General features: G+C 29.1%; 1 protein-coding gene across 1 annotated transcript; it reads left to right on the top strand.

Moving 5' to 3' along the window:
- Positions 1-22,059: 22,059 nt before the first annotated feature.
- On the top strand, positions 22,060-24,761 carry LOC116137055 (peroxisomal 2,4-dienoyl-CoA reductase-like). The gene is made up of 5 exons (XM_031422746.1): positions 22,060-22,498; positions 22,972-23,131; positions 23,314-23,483; positions 23,572-23,794; positions 24,488-24,761. Exons 1-5 carry the CDS (start codon positions 22,307-22,309, stop codon positions 24,640-24,642), a joined length of 900 nt encoding a protein of 299 aa, XP_031278606.1. The 5' UTR covers positions 22,060-22,306; the 3' UTR covers positions 24,643-24,761.
- Positions 24,762-25,394: the final 633 nt, after the last annotated feature.

Raw genomic sequence — 25,394 nt, 5'->3', positions numbered from 1 at the left:
AAAAACTAGCTCAAAGAAAAATGGAGTCTAACCACATATATATTGCATAATAGCCTATCAATTGTTATTGACTAATATTAAAAGATACTTTTTTTTTTTTTTTTTGCATCGGCAACAAACAACAAAGATCATTATTTTAAGAAATTTACACTTTTTATGTAATAATTTTCGATTTAATATAACTTCTAGTCAAAGATTAGATTTGAATATATCTTCGATCATACTTAAAAAAAGATGAAATTTGAAGTGGGAATATTATGGTGTCATAAAGTGGGATCCAAATCTAAATCTAAAAGTTATTGTATTAATTAGCAAGTGGGTTTGTTTAATTAATTAATTTAATAATTAAGGATTAATTATAAGCTTAATATAAGTATTTAACTTAGAATTTGCAGGTCCACAGGTGCTTTTGAATTCATAAAATAGGGAGTTGAGATTATTAAGGAACATGAATCATAATTGGAACCACTTTGTTTTCAGTTCTGTAATTTTTTTATTCTCGAAATTTGACCTTTTCGATCTGGTCTGAGATTCTGATAAAATTATAAATTTTATGCATTTATTAAAATATGTATGTTCATGCATCCGTACTTACAGCTTAGCAGAATAAATATTGTTTTAATCTGTATTTTTTTTTTCTTATTAAATAATCTTCGATATTAAAGTATAAACATGTATACAGTTTTAAAATAAGACCCTTTTACCAACTAATGAGATTATCATGTTTAAAAAGGTAAATATCGATACTCCATGTCAACAAGCTTGCATAGGAGAAAAACTATTACCTGGATGATATTATTGTCAGGGTATTGAGTTCATAGGTTGACACCATAAAATTTCAATATATCATTATTACTTTGATGAAATGTGTTTGCATTAAAAGAATACCATTATCCTGACATCGACGATATTAAGGCATTGTATATATACCCTCGACGATAAGATGACATCATCATTGTTAATATCTAATGTTAGGTTTGACGTTGATGTAGACAAATTTTTCTGTAGTCTGTATTGTATACATATAAATGGATATTGTCGAATAAAACTCTACATCAAAAAATGATTAAAATTTAGAAAAGCTAATGTCAAAAGAAGATCGAGGATTATAATTATTCGAATATTATATATGTATTTTAATACATAAAATGGTAAATGGGAAACATAGGTGATAATATTAGAATATTATTCGAATATTATAAATATGTATACAATTTTAAAACCAAACCCTTTTACCAACTAACAAGATTATCATGTTTAAAAAGATAAATATCGATAATCGATGTCAACAAGCTTGCATTGGAGGAAAACCGTTACCTCGATGTTACTGGTATCAGGGTATTGAATTCATACGTTGATACCATGAAATTTTAATATATCGCTATTACTCTGATGTAATGTGTTTGTATCGGAGGAATACCACTACCCCAACATTAACAATATTAGGGTATTGTATATATACCCTTGATGAAAAGATGGTGTCATTGGTGTTAATATCTAATGTTGGGTTTGATGTTAGTGCGGATATATGTATATATTTTTTAATGGTGTGTATAATTAAAACTCTACATTAAAATTTTAGAAAGGCTAATGTCAAAATCGAGAGTTATATATATATATATATATATATATATATATGTATGTGTGTGTTTGTATCCTTACCTAATAGATGTGTAAATTTGTTAACATAATAAGAAACTTTAAGTTAATTAATAAATTTAATTATAAAAATTTAAATCGAAATGACGACTGAGTTTATTATATGTATTTTAAATCAACATGAGGAGAAGTTTCTTCAAAGTTAATATATTTTGATGATGGATATCAATAAATTATATGATAATAATAACGATTTTTCAACTATTATCAATTCAATAATTTATTTACTTTTCTGTATTAATATCTCATAGAATGATTCTCGTTGGAGTACATATAGGGATTTTATGATATTTCATAAAATAGTATTATTAGCACCAAATTTGTATAACTTATAACCAACTTATAGACCATTTTATAATACCAATATATGTCGCATTTTGAAGATTGAGATAAAGGATAAGTGAGTTTATTTATAATAATTCACTTTCATTTGATAGTTGGTGTATCGTACTCGATAATTGACGTATCAGAATTTCCTGATACTATGTATATTGTATGGGGGTCAAGGGAAAATATCGTTTGGGAGTAAAGGAAAACCTATTGAATGAGGAGGGCCAATGAAAAGGTAATTTTAAAAAATTGCATTTTGTAAGCTAAAAGATTGAGGGGGGCCAAAGATTAAAATGAAAATTATGGGACGAAACTAATATTTTGTGTTTATGAAAATTTTAAAATTTTGCGGGACAACGGCCACTCTCTTGCTTATGTAATATTTCCACGTGACAAATTTTAAGGAATGGTTACCAAAATTACAATTCCCTATCAATACTGGGGGTGGGATAATCCGATTAACTGAACAAGATTAGCAAAATCGAAAATTGAACCGATTATTCGGTTTAGAGAAAATGAAAACCANTTTTTTTTTTTTTTTTTTCAAAAACCTTGCTAATTTGGTGAAGTCTCAATCACCGATTCCTTTCTCTCGATCCTACCATTTTCCGAAAATCTTGCTAATTAATAATTGTAGCATGGATACATGTGCCTCCGTTGAATTTATATATGTGCTCGACCGTACTTATATTTATTTTAAACTAATCCCATAATTAATGTTAGTATATAATAATATTTTTAAACCTTTAATTCAATTATAAATAAATATAATCATAAGATAGTAGTACAGAAATTCACAAAATTTTATACCATAAAATTCTAAATATGCTTGAAAAATTAAAAATATTTTTAGCTTAAAAAAAAAGGTATTCATACGAACGTGTTATTACATATTCGCAAGTTAAAAGATCTAATAACAACTCTAAAACATATATCATTGTCCCAAACAATTTTAGATGAATATTTTATTTCATTTTAAACCTTTAATGTAACATAACATATTTTTTTTTTAAATACACAGATAATTATTACTATGTGGATGTAATTTTCCTTGGGATAGAAATTAGAAAAATTATAACTTATTACAATATGAAGTTTATTCTTATTTATAATTATCACAAATTGGTATTAATTTTTTTTTTATAACTATGTAGAGTTTATTCCTATATAGAGTATCATTATAGAAAAAATTCACTGTATCTTAATATTAACTATTAATTAATTCTCTTCCTTAAAAAGTGCGCTAATAAGATATTGTATATAATTAAAAAGTAAGCAAAATGAAAAAGATACAATGCGAAAGTATAAATGAGATACATAAAATGCTCACTATAATTTAATTTGATAAATGGGTTTGAGTAGAATCATTCCCAAAAGCTAATTCAAAGGAAAGAGAAAGTTCAATCATATATATATAATATAATAGTTTATTAAATTGGCGATACGGGACAAATACAATTTCTAATATAGTTTAATGTTTGTTAATTTATTTTATAATAAAATTTTTATTTTTTTAATTACAAGAATATAAAAATTTATTATGTATTCATCTTTCTTAGGATTGATTCTTAATTTCTCAGAAAATGTACTTCGTTAACAGATGATTGCTAACATAAGTTATATCGAATAATATTAAAATATAAAATTTATCTTCCTGTTGTTAGAAATTGTCAACAATAAAGATCATTATTTTAAGAAATTTATACTTTTTATTTAATAATTTTTGATTTAATATAATTTCTAGTCAAAGGTTTGATTTGAATGTATCTTCGATTATACTTAAAAAAAAGAAAAAAAATGATGAAATTTGAAGGTGGGAATATCATGGTGTCATAAAGTGGGATCCAAATCCAAATCTAAAAGTTATTGTATTAATTAGCAAGTGGGTTTGTTTAATTAATTAATTTAATAATTAAGGATTAATTATAAGCTTATTATAAGTATTTAACTTAGAATTTGCAGGTCCACATGTGCTTTTGAATTCATAAAATAGAGAGTTGAGACTGTTAAGGAACATGAATCATAATTGGAAGTTGGAACCACTTTGTTTTCAGTTCTGTAATTTTTTTATTCTTGAATTTGACCTTTTCGATCTGTTCTGAGATTTCTGATAAAATTATATATTTTATGCATTTATTAAAATATTTATGTTCATGCATCCGTACTTACAGCTTAGCAGAATAAATATTGTTTTAATCTGTATTTTTTTCCTTATTATATTATCTTCGATATTAAAGTATAAACATATATACAGTTTTAAAATCAAACCCTTTTACCAACTAACGAGATTATCATGTTTACAAAGGTAAATATCGATACTCCATGTCAACAAGCTTGCACCAGAGGAAAACTATTACCTCGATGATATTGCTGTTTATTGACACCATAAAATTTCAATATATCCTTATTACTTTGATGCAATGTGTTTACATTAAAAGAATACCATTATCCAAATATCGATGAGATTAGGGTATTATATATATACACTTGGCGATAAGATGGCGTTATCGGTGTTAATATCTATGTTGCAAATTAAGACCAAAAACGAAAATCCAAACAATACAATAATCCAAGCAGTAGGAAAAATACACAAGTAATATGAACAATAAGTAAACCAAAATAAAAAAGAAATACACAGATTTATAGTGGTTCGATAATTACACAGATTACCTACATCCACTCTTCAGGGAAATAATGAACAATTTACTACGAGAATAGAGAAACCTTACAGAGATTTACGCTCACTCCTTTACACAAGGCAAAACCCGAGTAAAACCCCTCTGTACAACACCCGTAAAACCCAGATGTCCACACCTCTAATACACGATACAAAGTAACCAGAATCAGTGACAGATTTATACATAGAGAGAAGGCAAAACAAAAAATACAGTTAAGACCTACCACCACCGTTTGATTCCATCAACGATCTTCAGGTTTCCAGCACATCTAGATTCATAACAACTTTCTCTCTCTGTAACCAAGAGAGAAAGCTCGAGAATGAGAACTAAGCAAAACCTAATTTACATTAGGTTTATTGAAGAATGAAAAGATAGAATTACCCTTTAGTCTTTAACAAATAATTTTGACCATCCAAGTTATAAGTTGACTTTCATGTGGGCATAGGTTAATTGTCACATCACAACAATTTAATGTTAGGTTTGACGTTGTTGTAGATAGAATTTCTATGGTGTGTATTACATACAAATAGATGTTCTCCATTAAAACTCTACATTAAAAAATGATTAAACTTTAGAGAAACTAATGTCCAAAGAAGATGGAGGATTATAATTATTCAAATATTATATATTTTAATAGATAAAAAAGTAAATGGGAAACACAGGTAATAATATATGGATGGTGAATGGCAGTTGAGATGGTTGGTACTTGGCAGACAATTTTCTCAATTTTATTTAATAAAAGTGAGCACTAAAAATATTAAAATGGAGTCTTAATTATTAAGTGGACCTTTTGATAGGACGGCAACCAATTCCACGTTAGCTCAATAAGTTTATATTATACATCAAGCCTTGGGGCTTCCCTTTTTAAACCCTTTTTTTTCCTTTGTTCTTTTTATTTTCTTTTCCAAAAACCTTGCTAATCAGGTTAAGTCTCAATCATCCATTCATTTGTGGGACATTTGAGCCTTTATATATCTCGATCCTACCATTTTCTGAAAATCTTGCTAATCAATAATTTTAGCACAGGTACATCTGCGTCCGTTCAATAAACATAAGCCACGCATAAAGTTATATTACTTATACTCTCATATGATGAGATAGGTTGATTTAATAAATATGAATCAAGACGTTAAAATATGCAATCGTTACTTGCCACTTATCGAGATAGATTTACTTAGTAAATAAGACTCATGTTGGAGTGTAAAATTTGTATATGTGTTCATTCTTATATTTATTTTAAACTTGTCCCATAATTAATGTTAGTATCTAATAATATTTTTAAACATTTCATTCAATTAATAAAAAGTCAAGAAAACCAAAGCTAACAAAAGCTAGAAAGCTCTCGAAAGTTGATATATGATAATATAATATGATTGAAGTAATAACTTTTCAAATCTAACATTCGGGTTATAGATATTTCAACCAACTTCTCCAAAAAGGTGTTGGAATTTTAGCTATTTTATTCTTTCATATCTACTCTTTGGCTTTTGTATGGTAGCTTATATAGAATAACGAGTTCACGAACCTCATTAATTTGAGTTTTTTAAGTGGCAGTTTGATCATCAAAATCTTTCTTTAGAAAGTTCCCCTCTTTCAATAATGTTAACACTTGGGAGGTTGAACCACTATTAGATAGTCTGATTGTAAAAGAGTAAAGGAGAATTGAAGTTTATATGATCTGTCGAGTTTGAGTCCCATGGTTCCTAATAAGGATGACCACTAGAGCTTGTACCTAACTGATAGTTTTAGGGTCCTGAGAGAATAGACGAATTGCACGCAAATTAGCTCAGACGCCTCCGATCATTAAAAAAAAAAAAAAAAAAACTTGGAAGGTTGTGATTTTATTATGATATGAACTTTATTTGACCAAAATATAAGAGTGTGATTAATGGTTATTAAGAGCGATAAAAATAAGTTAATCCAAGTTATAAATACTTAATGAACACGTGTCATTAGATTTTTAAAAGCTTAAAAAAACTCAAATAAGAAGAGAGGATCTTAATTATTTTACTGTGAGAGATCCCAGTTATAAGTTTTATTGGAGTTCCTTATTCAATCAGGATTTCTTAATTTAGCTTGTTCTCCGATCATTAAATTCAGAAAAAAATTAGTATAAATTATTGAGATTCCGTTCATTGCAAATTACGTATCGGAAATCTCTTTTATATTATTTTATACATATACAAACAACAGAAATGTAAAATGTCTCAACATTATTCGGCAAAGAAACAGATCAACAATATCCATAGAAATATAAATCAGAAATATGATAACTACCGCAACAATTTAAAAGATAATTACAAATGTTGGTTAATGGATCACGGTTGTGATGTATTTTAAATATTAATAAATTCAGAGAAAAAACAGAAAAAAGTTAGGTATTTATATAACAATATGAAATAAATAAATAATTCCACCAACTTCAGGTAAGGTCAATTATTGAGAAGGAACTAGAGATAACGAGCAGTCCATGCATTCATATCTGCTTTCTTTTGCCCCAATAACCTTCCAGTTTTGGGCAAGCCAGTGGCCGTGTGTTGATTTCAACCACTGGTTTGATCCCACTTTTATAAACATTCAATGAGAAAAAAGATGCTACTTCTCTTGTGTATATATATATATATATATGTGTGTGTGTGTGTGTGTGTGTGTGTGTGTGTGTGTACAAACTAGCTATATATACACGAAGTTTAGATTAGGACTACAATTGAGTCGAGCCGAATATTGAGAAGTTCAAGCTCGACTCGATTACAACCGAATCAAAATCAAGCTCGGGCTTTAGCTCGAACCCAATTGTAATCAGTTTAACTAATAATTATTTTAATTTTTATATGTAGTATAAAATTAAATATTATATAATATGTCAAGCTCGAGTAAGCTCGCGAGTTGCTCGAGTCGAGTATTATTTGGCTCGACTCAACATGCGAGCTACTCTGGCTGAGCCCAAGTAGCTGGCAAGCGGCTCAGCTTGTTTGAAGACCTAGTTTAGACAGATTAATTAGGCAAAAATTCGGTCTAAATGTGTGTGTGTGTAGTTTTTTTTTTTTTTTTTTTTTTTTTTTTTTATATGATGTTATTAGGTAATGGTTTGCTCGGTTTGTGATAAAAATAATTTTCCAAAAAATGCAATAGGATTTAAAATTTTGAGTTGTATCTTAATATTTTACACATTTGAAAATGTGTTTGGTATAATATTTAAAAATTGTTTTTAAATTAAAAACTCTAGAAAACTTTTGAAAACGACTTTCAATCGTTTTGATTTTACGCTAGCTTCTAGAATTATATACAAAAACTGTTTTATAAACCATTTCAACTCATTTCTACCAAACCCATTGTCATGAGATTTGTTGTATCTATTGTTTTAAAAAACAAGAAACCGTATTTAAATTAATTATATATCAAATGAGAGTAATCTTATGTTTTTCCTTTCTTGGATAATCTAGAAATCTTCCAACCTCGTTGTATAAATCTCGTGTTTTTAGAGGACTTAAATCTTATATTTTATGGGAACAAACTACATGTTTAACCGTTCTGCTAACTCTTTATGGATAAATTATCTAACGTTTTTATATTGATAATCTCGTATTTTATTGTACATTACTGATCTAACTTTTTCCCATAATCCATAATTCATATCAGGCTAATATAGGAAAATACGATATTTCTTATATATGTTTTTTGAATAATTATTCATCTATACAAATTCTTATATACAAATACAATGTAACTATCATTCATAAGTTAAACTTTTGATTTTCACTTTTGTATTCATTTATCTCACGTCAGTCAACATATAGAGTAAAGTTTATAAATACAGTTTGTATATGTAGTATCTTGATATATTATAAAGTTCTTTTGTAACGATCCAAACCAGTTATGTTCATGAATTAGGTCCTTTTGGTCCCAAAATATGGTGTTTGAAATGATTTGTTTTCATGTTATTTGTTTACACTTTTGTGAATATATCTTGACAACCTATGACCTATCTAACCTAACCTTCCAGCTAGCTCTCTCTCTTAAATAATATTTGTTTAGTTGGTAGGTTTCAACAGATTTTGATTTCTTTAAGGTTTGAAAACCTTTTTTTAAAATATTTTTGAATACAATTCAGTAAATTCATCATTTTGAGTTATCTTATTTGGATTTTCGAAGTCCTTGTGGAGATCCTTATCCTTAATAAATATAACTCTTGTTAGATGGCGTATTTAAACAGTTTATAGATGCTATTAACATTAAAAGCTAGACCATATATCAATAAACTTTCCTCCTATTCAAAATTGTAAAATTTTGTTTCTCAATATTATCGACGCCAACTAATAAAAGTCTGGAATTAAAAAAAAATGCAAATTCGTACATATGAGTGCTTTCATATAAATAATATGCAAAAATTAATTCTATAATCATATAAAAACATGTGAAAACCTCTTTTCTTTTTTTTGAAAGCTCGTTTTAACCTAATTCTTAAAATTATATATGCAGTCATTTTCTACTACGAACGTTTAAAAATTTTTAACATGTGGACCAAAGGTTTGGTTGCTCAATTCACTAACCCTACAATTAAAAGTAGGTTAAGGCAAGTAGAAGTTTACCTTTGGTTTGCTAGTTAAAAACTTTAGGACATCCACACTCCACACCTAAAAAGTTTTCATATATATATAAATTTTCTAATACGGATGTCTTAAATTTTTTGAACCAAAAGTAAGCGTTTAGTTATTGACTTTTAATTTTAGGGTTTTGTAAAGTGACCAATTAGATATTCACCTTTGATTCGCACATTAAAACCTTCGAGATGCCTGCATTGTAGCATGGCTATATATATATCTTCTAAATTTTTTGAAATAATATATATATATAAAAGAAAATTCACAAAAAGAGATGACTTGCAGTTTTATGGTAAAATGTGAATCATGTTAAAAACTTTAAGACATTAAAAAAAAAAAAAAAAAAAAAAAAAAACTGGTCTCTGAATTATAAATTAAACCTATTAGTCTTGTGCATAGGGCAGGAAACTCTTCAGCCAATTATTTCGACATCGTCATCAAACAACTATCTGCAGGGGCGGATCCAGCCCTTTTGGCCTAACCCCCATATTTTTTTAAAACATTATTAATATATAGACCATAAAAAATTGTTATTAATATATATATCAGCTCACCCTCAGGTTTTAAAAAAAAAAAAAAATGAGAACTATTATACATATATCTAGATCCACAAAAAAATTTGTTATTAATATATATATTCCAAGCCCACATCGTATTAAAAATTTAAAACTTTCTCCACTCTTTTTTTCCATGACTCTACCTGTTTTTTATGATTTTATCCCCCAAATTCTTTACTTTGTCATTCTCTGTTTCTCTTTCTGGTGCTATTTGCTCTTAAAACGTTTAAAAACTGAAATTGTTGAAACTTTCACTACTCAAAATATCACAATTAGTTTCGTTTTCTGTTTTATTAGTTTTAAATATGTGTATTACTCATTTCAATTTAGTTTATTTTAGGGTTGAATCATGCCTTTTTTTTAGAGGTTTTTTATTTTGATTTGAGGAAAAAAGACATGGATCATGTGAGTTTGTTTTATGTTTTGTGTCGAAGAATGAACCAACTTTTCCAAATTAAAACCTTAACTATATTTTAAAGGACATTATTTTTCACCATTCACCCACCACTTTCCTATATTTCAAACGTCACCGTTCAATTACTCAAAATCATTAAAGAAATTTGAGTTATTATCTATGTTTATACCCATAAAATTCCCTCTTTTTATATTAATTCATATTAAAAGTTAATGCAATGTTGACTTGATTTAAATTTTGGTTGACTTTAGCTTAGGCAAGGTCTAACCAAAGTCATGAAAATTTATATTATAATCTTTGGAAACAAAAAATTAAAAGAAGGTTTTGATCAAGGTTTACTCAAAATTTTGCTTCCCATAGATTTATTCAAATAGAAAAGTATTGTGTTATTACATTTTTTTTCTTTTAGATTCTTGATATTGTATTATTTTATTTATTTATTTATTGCTTAAGGTTTGGTATTTTTTAGAGTTTTTACTAGTTATTTGACAAACAATAACGGAGTTGCGAAAGCCCTCCTTAGCAAAAATCTTGGATCCATCACTGACTATCTGAGGAAGATTTATCTGTCGGACCCATTAATATTGTTTTCTTCCAAATAACTCACCCATAATTCAATCCTGACTGTCAATTTTGCTTCCTTATCTGCTTTGCATTGTCGCCATTTTTTGCTGGGCTACACAGAAAGGATTACCATTTGCTTGATTGAACAAAGAGATCACAATCACACTATCATTATCTTTTTGAGGCAGAAAGGTGGGCAGGGTGGAGCCGAATTCATTTTGTGTATAATTCAAGATAAAATGAATGCGGCCATAAGCCATTATTTATTCGACGACTATATCCTCACTTATTGTATTTGTATACGAACAAATTTTATTCGGCATATACATATATATGACTTGTATATCAATATTATTATTATTATTATTATTATTGATATTCGGGGGCATCCAAACCAGTTTGTGCATACCTCAATTAATTTTTCGGCGTCTTAGAGTTAACGGTCAAATAAATCTCCAGTGACTCTCCCTTATTAGTAATCGTGGAGATTCGAACTTAGAACCTTTTGAGTAATACACCCAAGAGTCTCAAGCGAATTGTCAAACTACCTAAATGTAGTTTATATAAATATTATTCATGTTTACATAATAAGTTTTGAATTTTATTGAATTAATATACACTACAGAACAATTAGCATTTTCTGATACGAAGAGCTCGTCGGAGTAGACCAAAAATGTCGATATTTGTTCACATCATCGAAAAACGTCGCAAGAAGCATGTCAGGTTTACATTTTTTTTTTTTTATGCAGAAAACATTTGTTGCTCTAGATTGTATTACCCCGACGCAGGGCTTGACACCGACGACGGTGGAATTTCTTATTGCAATGCTTTATTTAATTGAGTGTCTAATCAAAATTTACGTGATTGAAAGAAATTAAAAAATATATATATTTATATATTTGGTGATCTCATGGGAAGAATATCTTTGACAATAATATAAAATTAAATGATGGAATCAATTTCTTATCTTCTAAGAATAAAAAGAAATATTTAATATTACAAACAGCACAAAAGTCTTTGGGAAAAAAAAACATTTACCACATGATTTTTTCTTATCAATTGTTATATTAAATATTATGGTTATAATTTTTTATATATTTAGGTAGCGTTTACTATTGTATTTAGTGTTTTTTGTTTTCGAAAATGAATTTGAAAACAAAAATAAGAAGCTTGATTTCGTGTTCTTAAAATTAGCTATCGTTTTCTTAAAATAATATCCAAAAATGAAATATGTAAAAGAATATAATAAAAATAGAAAATAAAGACAGAAAAAGTCTTATATTATAGCTAGACTTTATTTATTTATTTTTCTTATATTATCCATGGAAGGAAAAGGTGAAAGAAATTATTAAAAGCAATAACAAATCTCCTTGATTTATATTATAAAATAATTTATGAAATAAAGGTCTAGAATCCGATAATTTTCCACTCAATTTCCCAGTTAATGGATAGATTAATTAAATAATTTTTTTGTCAAAGTTTTCAACTATGGATTATGCCATATGTAAATTAGCATATACCAAACAAATATAATTGTGTAGGCTAGAGATTGGACCACACTTTATACATCAATTCTTTTTTGACTTGGCTTCTTGTATCTTTTTTTTTTTTATATATAATATTGAAGTAACATTATCTTTGATAATATCGATCAATCGTTAACTTATATTTTCAGGATTGATTGTATCATAATCCAATGATGGAGAAAAAAGATAACGTTTTCTCTTGATACTTAAAGTTTTCGAGTGTGGAATTCCTAATTGTTCAAAATTCAAACGAGCATCCTAACGTGTGGAATCCACTAGAAGAAAATAATTGCATCCAAATTTCTAGCGTAAGGAATCTCTAACGGGTTTACTCGTTTGAACTTTAAAATGTCAATATGTCAATAGGAGAGGATGATTATTTTTTTCTTATAGGATACCCACATTAAATGGTAGATTTGGAAAATCATATTAAAAAAAATCTAATTAGATTATTAAACTAATTTAATGACCAAAACTAAGAAAAAGAACACAAATTGAACATGTGCTTGATTAAGACCAAATATAAAACAAATTGGATATATATTTAAATCTTAGCTCTTAGATTATATATATAATATTGGAGTAACATTATCTTTGATCAATCAATTGTTAACTTATATTTTTAGAATTGACTGTATCATGATCCAATGATGGAGAAAAAGGAAAACGTTTTCTCTTGATACTTAAAGTTCTCGAGTGTGGAATTCCTAATTGTTCCAAATTCAGACGAGCATTCCTGACGTATGGAATCCACTAGAAGAAAATAATTGCACCCAAATTTCTAGCGTTAGGAATCTCTAACAGGTTTACTCGTTCGAACTTTGAAATGTCAACAAGTCAATAGGAGAGGATGACTATCTTTTTCTTATAGGATACCCACATTAAATGGTAGACTTGGAAAATCATATTAAAAAAAATCTAATTAGATTATTAAACTAATTTAATGACCAAAACTAAGAAAAAGAACACAAATTGAACATGTACTTGATTAAGACTGAATATAAAACAAATTGGATATATATTTAAATCTTAGGTCTTAGATTTTTCCTTTTTAATACATATAATATTGGAGTAACATTATCTTTGATAATATCAATCAATCGTTAACTTATATTGAAGGAATAGATGATAATATGCTTTGAAAAAACCCTAATACAAAATAAACACCACTGAAACACCCACCAATCTATTCATTTGTAGAAAAAAAAAATACAAAATAATGAAGGATAAAGATGTTAAATATATAACGTGTTTATAATTTATGTCAATTCAATAATATTATTATGTCAATACCAAAATGAACTAAAATGTGTATTATTTTTTTCAGAAAATTCGTTACACCAATATGTTACATTACACCTGTTCATAAACAATTTGGATTGAAATGTTAAATAATACGTATTGTTTTCTAATTGGTGATTCAAAAATTATTTTTTTAAAAGTTACTTACAAAAAAAAAACAAAACAAAAGAGTTAAATACATATTTTTATATTTTGAAATTTCATTCTTAAAAAAATACTTCAAAATAGAATATGTGGAAAATAGACATTGTTTTTGGTTATTTTATACCCAAAAAAAAAAAAAAAAAAAAAAACTGCGTTTTAAAGTATTCCAAGAAAGACATTTTCTTATTTTAATTATTTTATTACTTTTTTAAAATTACATTTAAATTCTGAATTTATTTATTTTTTTAATAAAATAACCATGAAAGACTCAGTTTTCTCCTAGACCATGAGTTCTGTTCCGTCCAATTTCATTGGAGGAAAGACAAAGCTTCCAAACCTCAAACTCAAAGCAAGACAAAGGGGCATTTTATTAAAAGACAATATGGAGTTCAAATTTAATTAAAAGGCCATGTAGTTTGAAAGTGTTAAGTAAATAGTCTTGTTTTTTATTAAAGTTAATTAAACATGATTAGGGGTTAATTAAGATTAATGAAGTATTGTGTAATCTTTTAAAAATTATAATATGTCCCCAAAGAACCAAAATTCTTGCAAACAAACCCAAATACCTTCTTCTTCCTCCTCCTGCCACATTAACGGATCCCTCCCCTAGTTGTAAGCTTCGTCTACATCTTCTTCTTCTTCTTCTTCTTCCTGAACATCTTCTTCTTCCTCCGTCCTATACATCTTCTTCTTCTCGCCATTAACACTATTTTTTTCCTCCACCATTAACATCTTCTCTGCCACAGATCCGCATCTTTGTCCTCCTTCTGACATTTCGTCCAGGTATGTGTATCTCCCCTTTCTAGTTTATATTTCGATTTACAAAGATTTAATGATGGATTGGGTTTGGGTTATAATTTTGATTTAGTTGTTTAGGTTGTTGGGTTGTGTTTGATGTAATGGAAGTTGAAATGAGTGAAATTTGTTGAATATTTTCTTGCATTGTGGGTAGCTGGGGGTGGTAGCACCGATTGTAGGTGGAGATGGCTGAAAATGTGTTTTGGATATGATGGATCGCTTAAGTGATCTGGTATGTCTGGTATAGTGTAGCAGTTCATAGATCGCTTAAGCGATCAGGTATGTGATATAAGATCGCTTAAGCGATTTGTTAAAAGTTTGGTGTATAGCAGCAGATCGCTTAAGCGATCAGGTAAATGGCACAAGATCGCTTAAGCGACTAGACTTATTTATACTAGATCGCTTAAGCGAATTATTATATTGCTTAAGCGATCCAGTAAACGATATACCAGATCGCTTAAGTGATACACCAAATCACTCAAGTGATTGTACAGTTGTTTTTTTTTTAAATCTTTCAACCAATAAATCAGTTAATAATATTTTTTTTTCTTGCATTATAGGTACTTGGCTACTATTAAACATGGGACAAGTTATTTTGGGTGTTGAATATTTTGGTGAGTGGGTGGAGGAAGAAAGTTGTTGGAAGTGGATTGGGTAGAGCAAAGAAGTTGTACCAATTGCTGTGCACATAGAAGATAGTTTTGATGAGTTGATTGATGAAATAATTAGAAGAGGTGATTTGAGTTGCTCACGTAGCGATATAGTTGTGAAGTATGTTTTAAGTAGAGTTTTTAAACATTATAAGGTACCTCCTGCTACATTAAAGTCAGATGAAAGTATGAAGTTATATATGATTGATGTGGCTGATAATGGTTCGAGACCCATTTTAAGGGTTTCTTTTGTAGATAAACCGTTAGAAGTTGGTTCAAAGGAAGGGGATAACGAGGAAGTTGGCGGAGATTTTCCTGGTTTTAATTTGAATTACGAGGGCATTGATTTGTTAGTTGAAAAATCAAAAGTAAACGGTGATTTAGGTGGTGAGGAGGACACTATAGAAGAGGCTGGTCATGTGTGGCAGAATGAAAATGTTGAGGAGGAGGACCCCGTACATGTTCCCGCAGATGAAGAGATTCCTTTAAATACAAATTATGCAGAAGGTGTAGTTAATGAGGAAGAGAACACCATGGTTGTTTATGCAGATTCAGAGGGGGCAATTGTAGGTAGTAGTGAATTAGCTCATGTTTTCACGAATGGATCGGAGTTGCGCATAGGGTATTTATTTGACAACAAAGAAGAAGTGGTGAGGAAGCTAAAACTTGTTGCCGTAAGAGGTAATTTTGAGTTCATCACTAAAAAGTCAAATTCATTGGTTGTGATGGTTGCATGTCGTGACCAAAGGTGTAAGTGGCGGGTTTATTGTAGAAGGTTGGCGGAGTCCCAAAAATTTATTCTTAGCACATATACTCATGAGTACACATGTGGTTTGGGACATATTTCAGGTGAGCATCGACAAGCTTCCGCTGATGTTATTGGATAATTTGTCAAAATTTAGTTCGTTGAAGAGAAATGTCTATCTCCTAAAGACATTCAGAGACTTGTGCGCACAGAGTTGGGATGTGTTGTTAGTTACTGAAAATGTTAGAAAGGAAGACAACATGCACAAGATTTTGTGAAGGGCATGTCAGAGCACGGGTACGCAGTATTAGAAGCGTACTGTTATATGCTTGAGTTGACAAACCAAGATAGCAAGACGGCTTTGAAGTGGGACAGGAATATGCTGTTTAAAAATTTTTTATATATGTTTTTTGAATAATTATTCATCTATACAAATACAATGTAACTATCATTCATAAGTTAAACTTTTGATTTTCACTTTTGTATTCATTTATCTCACGTCAGTCAACATACAGAGTAAAGTTTATAAATACAGTTTGTATATGTAGTATCTTGATATACTATAAAGTTCTTTTGTAACGATCCAAACCAGTTATGTTCATGAATTAGGTCCTTTTGGTCCCAAAATATGGTGTTTGAAATGATTTATTTTCATGTTATTTGTTTACACTTTTGTGAATATATCTTGACAACCTATGACCTATCTAGCCTAACCTTCCAGCTAGCTCTCTCTCTTAAATAATATTTGTTTAGTTGGTAGGTTTCAACAGATTTTGATTTCTTTAAGGTTTGAAAACCTTTTTTTAAAATATTTTTGAATACAATTCAGTAAATTCATCATTTTGAGTTATCTTATTTGGATTTTCGAAGTCCTTGTGGATATCCTTATCCTTAATAAATATAATTCTTGTTAGATGGCGTATTTAAACAGTTTATAGATGCTATTAACATTAGAAGCTAGACCATATATCAATAAACTTTCCTCCTATTCAAAATTGTAAAATTTTGTTTCTCAATATTATCGATGCCAACTAATAAAAGTCCAGGATTAAAAAAAAAAAAAATTGCAAATTTGTACATGAGTACTTTCATATATATAATATGCAAAAATTAATTCTAGAGTCATATAAAAACATGTGAAAACCTCATTTTCTTTTTTCTGAAAGCTCGGTTTAACCTAATTCTTCAAATTATATATGCAATCATTTTCTACTACGAAAGTTTATAAATTTTTAACATGTGGACCAGAGGTTTGGTTGCTCACTTCATTAACCTTACAATTAAAAGTAAGTTAGAGCAAGTAGAAGCTTACCTTTGGTCTGCTAGTTAAAAACTTTAAGACATCCACACCTAAGAAGTTTTCATATATATATATATGAAAATTTTCTAATATTGGCTTTTAATTTTAGGGTTTTGTAAAGTGAGCAATTAGACACTCACCTTTAATCCGCATATTAAAACCTTTGAAACGTCTACATTGGAGCATGACTAATATATATATATATCTTGCTTCTAAAAATTTCGAAATAATAGATATGTATATATAAGAAAATTCACAAAAATAGATTACTTGCAGTTTTATAGTAAATTGTGAATTATATTAAAAACTTTGAGACATTAAAAAAAAAAAAAATTGGTCTCAGAATTATAAATTAAACCTATTAGTCTTGTGCAAAGGGCAGGAAACTCTTCAGCCAATTATTTCGACATTGTCGTCAAACAACTATTTGTAGGGGTGGATCCAGCCGCTTTGAGCCTCATATTTTTTAAAATATTATTACTATATAGACCCACAAAAAATTGTTATTAATATATATATCCAGCTCACCCTCAGATTTAAAAAAAATGAGAACTATTATACATATATCTAGATTCATAAAAAATTTGTTATTAATATATGCATTCCAAGCCCGCATCATATTAAAAATTTAAAACTTTTTCCATTCATTTTTTCCACGGCTCCACCTTTTTTTAAGGATTTTATCCCCTAAATTCTTTACTCTCTCATTCTCTCATTTTCTTCATGATGTTATTTGCTCCTAAAACTTTTGAAGACTGAAATTATTGAAACTTTCACTATTCAAGGTATCACAATTAGTTTTGTTTTCTGTTTTATCAGTTTTAGATATGTGTATTACTCATTTCAATTTAGTTTATTTTAGGGTTGAATCATGCTTTTTTTTAAGAGGTTTTTTATTCTAATTTGAGAGAAAAAGACATGGATCATGTGAGTTTATTTTGTGTTTTGTGTCTAAGAATGAACATACTTTCCCAAATTAAAACCTTAACTATATTTTAAAGGACATTATTCTTCACCCTCCACCCACCATTTTTCTACATTTCAAACGTCATCGTTCAGTTACTCAAAATCATTAAAGAAATTTCAGTTATTACCTATGTTTATACCAAAAAAAATACCCATTTTTTATTAATTCATATTAAAAGTCAACACAACGTTGACTTGATTTAAGTTTTGGTTGACTTTAACTTAGAAAATGTCTGATCAAAGTCATAAAAAATTATATTATAATCTTTGGAAGCCAAAAATAAAAAAAAAATAAAAAATTAAAAGAAGGTTTTGATCAAGGTTTACTTAAAATTTTGTTTCTTATAGATTTATTCAAGTAGGAAAGTATTGTATTATTGCATTCTTTTCTTTGAGGTTCTTGATATTGTATTATTGTATTTATTTATTTTTACTTAAGATTTAATATTTTTTAAAGTTTTCACTAGTTGTTTGACAAACAAAAGCGGAGCCGTGAAAGCCCTCCTTGACAAAAATCTTAGATCCACTACTGATTATTTGAGGAAGATTTATCTGTCGAACCCCATTAATATTGTTTTCTTCCAAATAACTCACCCATAATTCAATCCTGATTGTCAATTTTGCTTCCTTATCTTCTTCGCATTGTCGCCATTTTATGCTGGTCTTCACAGAAAGGATTATCATTTGCTTGATTGAACAAAGAGATCACAATCACACTATTATTATCTTTTTGAGGCCGAAAGGTGGGCAGGGTGGAGCCGAATTCATTTTGTGTGCAATTCAAGATAAAATGAATGCGGCCATAAGCCATTATTTATTCGACGACAATATCCTCACTTATTGTATTTGTATACGAACAAATTTTATTCGGCATATACATATATATGACTTGTATATCAATATTATTATTATTATTATTATTATTGGTATTCGGGGGCATCCGAATCAGTTTGTGCATACCTCAATTAATTTTTCGACATCTTAGAGTTAACGGTCAAATAAATCTCCAGTGACTCTTCCTTATAAGTAATCGTGGAGATTCGAACTTAGAACCTTTTGAGTAATACACCCAAGAGTCTCAAGCGAATTGTCAAACTACCTAAATATAGTTTATATAAATATTATTCATGTTTACATAATAATTTTTGAATTTTATTGAATTAATATACACTACAGAACAATTAGCATTTTCTGATACGAAGAGCTCGTCGGAATAGACCAAAAATGTCGATATTTGTTCACATCATCGAAAAACGTCGCAAGAAGCATGTCAGGTTTACATTTTTTTTTTTTTATGCAGAAAACATTTGTTGCTCTAGATTGTATTACCCCGACGCAGGGCTTGACACCGACGACGGTGGAATTTCTTATTGCAATGCTATATTTAATTGAGTGTCTAATCAAAATTTACGTGATTGAAAGAAATTAAAAAATATATATATTTATATATTTGGTGATCTCATGGGAAGAATATCTTTGAAAATAATATAAAATTAAATGATGGAATCAATTTCTTATCTTCTAAGAATAAAAAGAAATATTTAATACTACAAACAACACAAAAGTCTTTGGGAAAAAAAAAATTTACCACATGATTTTTTCTTATCAATTGTTATATTAAATATTATGGTTATGATTTTTATATATTTAGGTTGCCTTTACTATTGTATTTAGTGTTTTTTGTTTTCGAAAATGAATTTGAAAACAAAAATAAGAAGCTTGATTTCGTGTTTTTAAAATTTGCCATCGTTTTCTGAAAATAATATCCGAAAATGAAATAAGTAAAAGAATATAATAAAAATAAAAAATAAAAACAGAAAAAGTCTTATATTATAACTAGACTTTATTTTTTTTCATATATTATCCATGGAAGGAAAAGGTGAAAGAAATTATTAAAAGCAATATAATCTCCTTGATTTATATTATAAAATAATTTTTGAAATAGAGGTCTAAAATCCAATAATTTTCCACTCAATTTCTCAGTTAATGGATAGATTAATTAAATAATTTTTTGTCAAAGTTATCAACTATGGAATATGCTATATGCAAATTAGCATATACCAAACAAATATAATTGTGTAGGCTAGAGATTGGACCATACTTCATATGTCAATTCTCTTTTGACTTGGCTTCTTGTATCATTTTTTTTTTTTTTTTATACATATAATATTTTAATAACATTATCTTTAATAATATCAATCAATCGTTAACTTATATTTTCAGGATTGACTGTATCATGATCCAATGATAGAGGAAAATGATAATGTTTTCTCTAGATACTTGAAGGTCTCAACTATGGAATTCTTAATTGTTCGAAATTCAAACAATCATTTCTGACGTGTGGAATCCACTAGAAGAAAATAATTGCATCCAGATTTCTACCGTTAGGAATCTCTAACGGGTTTACTCGTTCGAACTTTAAAATGTCAATAAGTTAATAAGAGATGGTGACTATTTTTTTCTTATAGGATACCCACATTAAATGGTAGACTTGGAAAATCATATTAAAAAAAATCTCTCTTAGTTTACCTAATTAGATTATTAAACTAATTTAAAGACCAAAACTAAGAAAAAGAACACAAAAGGAACATGTGCTTGATTAAGACCAAATATAAAACAAATTGAATTTATATTTAAATCTTAGGTCTAAAATGAATAATAAAATCATATTTCGATCAGAATTTGAAGGCCCTGACTATGTGATCCAACATCTAAATTGATTCATACAAATTAACATATTTTTCAATAAATATTATAATTCTTTATATTAATTGTGACAAAAAGTCAAAGAAAATATTTATTTTTTAATTTTATTTTAAATTTTTATATAATATGACTTGAATGCATGTATAATATATTTTTTATGACAATTTTTTTAAAATATAATTTTAATTAAATATGTGCAATTAATTTGTAGTTTATTCAAACACTATGTGTTCAATGACAATTAATTTGTAGCCCATCAACATGCAAATGGGCCTCGGCCCAAACCAGCCCAACTTTTTTAAAAAGCCCAAACCAGCTGAAAATCAGAGGGTCACTTTGTACCATTAGTTTGCCCTTATCGACTAATTAAGACAAGCCCTAAAAATGTCTTAATGTAAACGGTTCGAATTCACGAGCAATGACTCTCGAATTTGAAAGACGACATTGAATACATCTGTAAAATTCATTAATTTTCTCGTCATTATTTGTTTAATGCTATTATTTTGAAGGAATAGATGATAATATGCTTTGAAAAAACCCTAATACAAAATAAACACCACTAAAACACTCACCAATCTATTCATTTGTAGAAAAAAAAAATACAAAATAATGAAGGATAAAGATGTTACATATATAACGTGTTTATAATTTATGTCAATTCAATAATATTATTATGTCAGTACCAAAATGAACTAAAATGTGTATTATTTTTTTCAGAAAATTCGTTACACCAATATGTTACATTACACCTGTTCATAAACAATTTGGATTGAATCTACTCATACGTATCGATTGTTTCTAATGGTGATTTGAATTATTTTTAAAAAGTAATACAAAAAAAAAAAAGAGTTAAATTATTAAATATCAATATTTGAATTCATTCTTAAAAAAAATACTTCAAATAGAAATGTGGAAAATAGACAATTGTTTTTTGGTTATTTTTACTTCCTCCCCCCCCCCCCCACCAAGAAAAAAAAATAAAAATAAAAAACTGCCTTAAAGTATTCGAGAAACACATTTTCTTATTTTAATTATTTTTTACTTTTTTAAATTACATTTAAATTCTGATTTATTTATTTATTTATTTTAATAAAAAAAATTTAACATGAAAGTCTCAGTTTTCTCCTGGACCATGAGTTCTGTTCCGTCCAATCTCATTGGAGGGAAGACAGCTTCCAAACCTCAAACTCAAAGCAAGACAAATCCATAGCTGGTGTAATAATAACAATTAATTATAATTAATAATAAATTACAATTTTTTCTGATTTGTTTTTAAGCTTCAGCCGGCGAAGTCGAAGCTTCCCACTTTCTCTAAAAAAGCTCAGCATTTTTAATTCGTTTCACTGAGTTTTGCTCTGAACGTGAATGAAAATGGAGTCACCTTTCAAGGCAGATATTATGAAGGGAAAGGTGGCTTTGTTGACCGGAGGAGGATCCGGAATCGGGTTTGAAATTTCTCTTCAATTGGGCAAACATGGCGCCTCCATTGCCATCATGGGTCGGCGCAAAAGTGTTCTGGACTCCGCTGTTTCAGCTCTCCACTCTCTTGGCATCCCTGTACTGTTCATTTCCTCTTCTGGGTTTGTTTGTTTTGTTTGTAAAGTTGTGATTTTGAAGTTAAAAATCTTGACTTTAGATTCTTAATTGAAGAGAAAAATGTGATCTTTTTGTTAAGCAGTGAAGGAAATTGGATTGAGATGATTGTTAAATAGTACTTTATTCTCAATATGATGTGTATTTATTATGTGCTGATTCTTATTGTTGATATTTTCAGTGAGCTGCTGAGAATTTTGTTAAATAGTAGTTTGTTTGTTTTGTTTTTGAAGTTAAAGAACTTGACTTTAGAAATTTGATCTTTTTGTTCAGTAGTTTAGTTCTCTGATGAAATATTAAGAAGGAAATTGGACTGAGATGATTGTTTAACAGTTATTTTCAGTGAACTATTGAGAATTTTGATTCCATGTATGAATGTTATTGGAGGGGAAAATTTTGAGACGGAATTGAATTGATTTAGTTTGTTTATATTGCAGGCTATCGGACTTGAGGGAGATGTTCGCAAAAGAGATGATGCAGTGAAAGTTATTGAATCAACAGTTAAGTATTTTGGCAGGCTTGACATTCTTGTGAATGCAGCTGCTGGAAATTTCCTTGTGCCTGCTGAGGATTTATCTCCTAATGGTTTTCGAACAGGTTTGATTTTCGAATATTTTCATTGATGTAGTTCAGTTCATATCTTGAGAAAGTGTTTTGAAAAAGTAATTCGGCCTTTTCGTTGCGTTTGAAGCAATATAGATGATGTATTTACCTCCTTGTCGATCCATGGATGGCTATTAGGTTGATTTGTTGGCATATTCTGTTGATGGTTTGTGCAGTGATAGACATAGATTCAGTTGGCACTTTTACAATGTGCCATGAAGCATTGAAGTATCTTAAGAAAGGGGGACCTGGGAAGGACTCATCCAGTGGTGGAACAATAATAAACATTAGTGCGACTTTGCATTATACTGCGACTTGGTATCAAATTCATGTATCTGCTGCTAAGGTTGGCGCATTTGGTTTCTGTATTGCTGAGAGTATTTTTGTTTTTCCAAAATGTCTTAAATTTGTGAGAAATGTTACCCTTTTATCAGGCAGCTGTTGATAGCATTACAAGGAGCTTGGCACTGGAGTGGGGTACAGATTATGATATTAGAGTCAATGGAATTGCACCAGGACCTATCGGAGACACAGCTGGAGTTAGTAAACTCGCGCCTGATGAGATATTGAACAAAGAAAGACAGCATATGCCTCTGTTCAAATTGGGGGAGAAATGGGATATTGCAATGGCTGCTATTTATCTTGCATCTGATGCAGGTCAGTTACTTATTTTAGTGGTCCGATACTGTTATCATTTTCTTCTAAACTTGTCGCATTAATAAGTTAATTTTAGATACTTACCAAATACACACTTCTGTTGATGCTAAATGATTGAGGCGCTTTCATTGCAAGAGCATCTTCCTTCCATCCTCCCTGGATGCGTTATCGTGCTGAGAAAGTTTTCTGTTAGTTGTTTAATGTTCATATTCCTCCATATCGCTTATAGGTTGAGCAAGATCTATGATCAATTGATTAAGATTCACTCTGTAAGTTTAATGATATGGATGAAATCCCTGTTTCATCATTGATGATTTATTTGGTGTAGGTTGGAGCTATTGCTTCTGAGATTCCAAATTTACTGTATTTGCGCCCTCGCAAGAGGTCTAATTAGATGTTCATGATGCTTTCTTGTTAGTGCATCCAAAACTAGTCCAATTATTTTGTGGTTTTGGTCTGATGACTGTATATTCTGAGTAGATGAGTCCACTAAACTTATATTTTTTTCCTTTTAAAAGAAGTCACATCTGCAGTTTGATCATACTTTTCATAGAAATTTGACTGTGTATTATGCATATGTTCATGCTTAAAATCTTGTGTGCCATCCATGTTTTGTACAGTACAAATTCTATTGTTCTTAGCTACTTCACTTTCTGTACACTGAATTTTATTCATATTCTGGATGCTTGAAAGGAAAATATGTCAACGGAACAACAATGGCTGTCGATGGAGGGCTATGGCTAAGCAAACCGCGGCATCTACCAAAAGAGGCGGTGAAGCAAGCATCAAGAGCTGTAGAGAAGAGGTCAAGAGATGCACCAGTTGGCATTCCAAAAAGCAAGTTATAAATTTATAATGATTAAATTGAATGATCTCATTACCCAACAGTTATCTTGAAGTTCCATAAGTGTGTTGCTATGTATTTCAATCAACTTTTAGACTATCTTCGAATGGTTCTTTATTATAAAGAGTATTCATAAAAATAAGAGTCTAAAAACCTTTTTTATCTTTAAAATATAAATTAAAGAGTGAATTTAATTCTCAACATCGAAAGAGTCAAATTTCACTCTCAATCATAATTTTTATTAATAAACTATAACTTTCTGTGTATTTTATTTATTATTTTTCTTTCTTATTCAGTTTTTTTTTTTTTTAAATAAAGAGCATCTTCATTAAATTTAAAGAGTCTATTAGAGTTGAATAAAAATTATATTATTTATATTTAAAAATTAATGAAGATGCTCTTTATTTATAAGAAAGATACTCTTCAAAATAAAGAGCACCGTTGAAATGTTCTAATATGAGTATAATATCAATTTATATGAGACGACGAAAAAAAAAAAAAAACTGGAAGCAGCATTTTACTCCCCCAAAAATGCTATATCCACTGAAAAGTTGCACCGAAAAATTGCACCGAAACACGTGGAAGCCGCCACGTTGGATCGATTGAAAACAGACATAAATGGACGGCCGTCCAAATTAGCAGGACGGGCGTCCATTCCATATAATATGTTGGACGGGCGTCCATAGAGATGGACGACAGTCCTGCTAATTTGGACGGCCGTCCTGCTAATTTGGACGGCCGTCCATCTATATGGAC

The sequence above is a fragment of the Pistacia vera genome, unplaced genomic scaffold (genome assembly GCF_008641045.1).
Source record: "Pistacia vera cultivar Batoury unplaced genomic scaffold, PisVer_v2 Contig320, whole genome shotgun sequence".
Lineage (NCBI taxonomy): Eukaryota > Viridiplantae > Streptophyta > Magnoliopsida > Sapindales > Anacardiaceae > Pistacia > Pistacia vera.
The sequence above is the reverse complement of the archived record's forward strand: the minus strand, read 5'-3'. Positions and strand labels throughout refer to the sequence as shown.

What these genes read in the sequence shown, in the direction of transcription:
- LOC116137055 (XM_031422746.1), top strand. Translation starts at nt 22,307, where the DNA reads ATGAAAATGGAGTCACCTTTCAAGGCAGATATTATGAAGGGAAAGGTG. An exon ending in TCCACTCTCTTGGCATCCCT is followed by an intron (nt 22,499 to 22,971) that starts GTACTGTTCATT and finishes TTTATATTGCAG; the next exon opens with GCTATCGGACTTGAGGGAGA. An exon ending in TCCTAATGGTTTTCGAACAG is followed by an intron (nt 23,132 to 23,313) that starts GTTTGATTTTCG and finishes TGGTTTGTGCAG; the next exon opens with TGATAGACATAGATTCAGTT.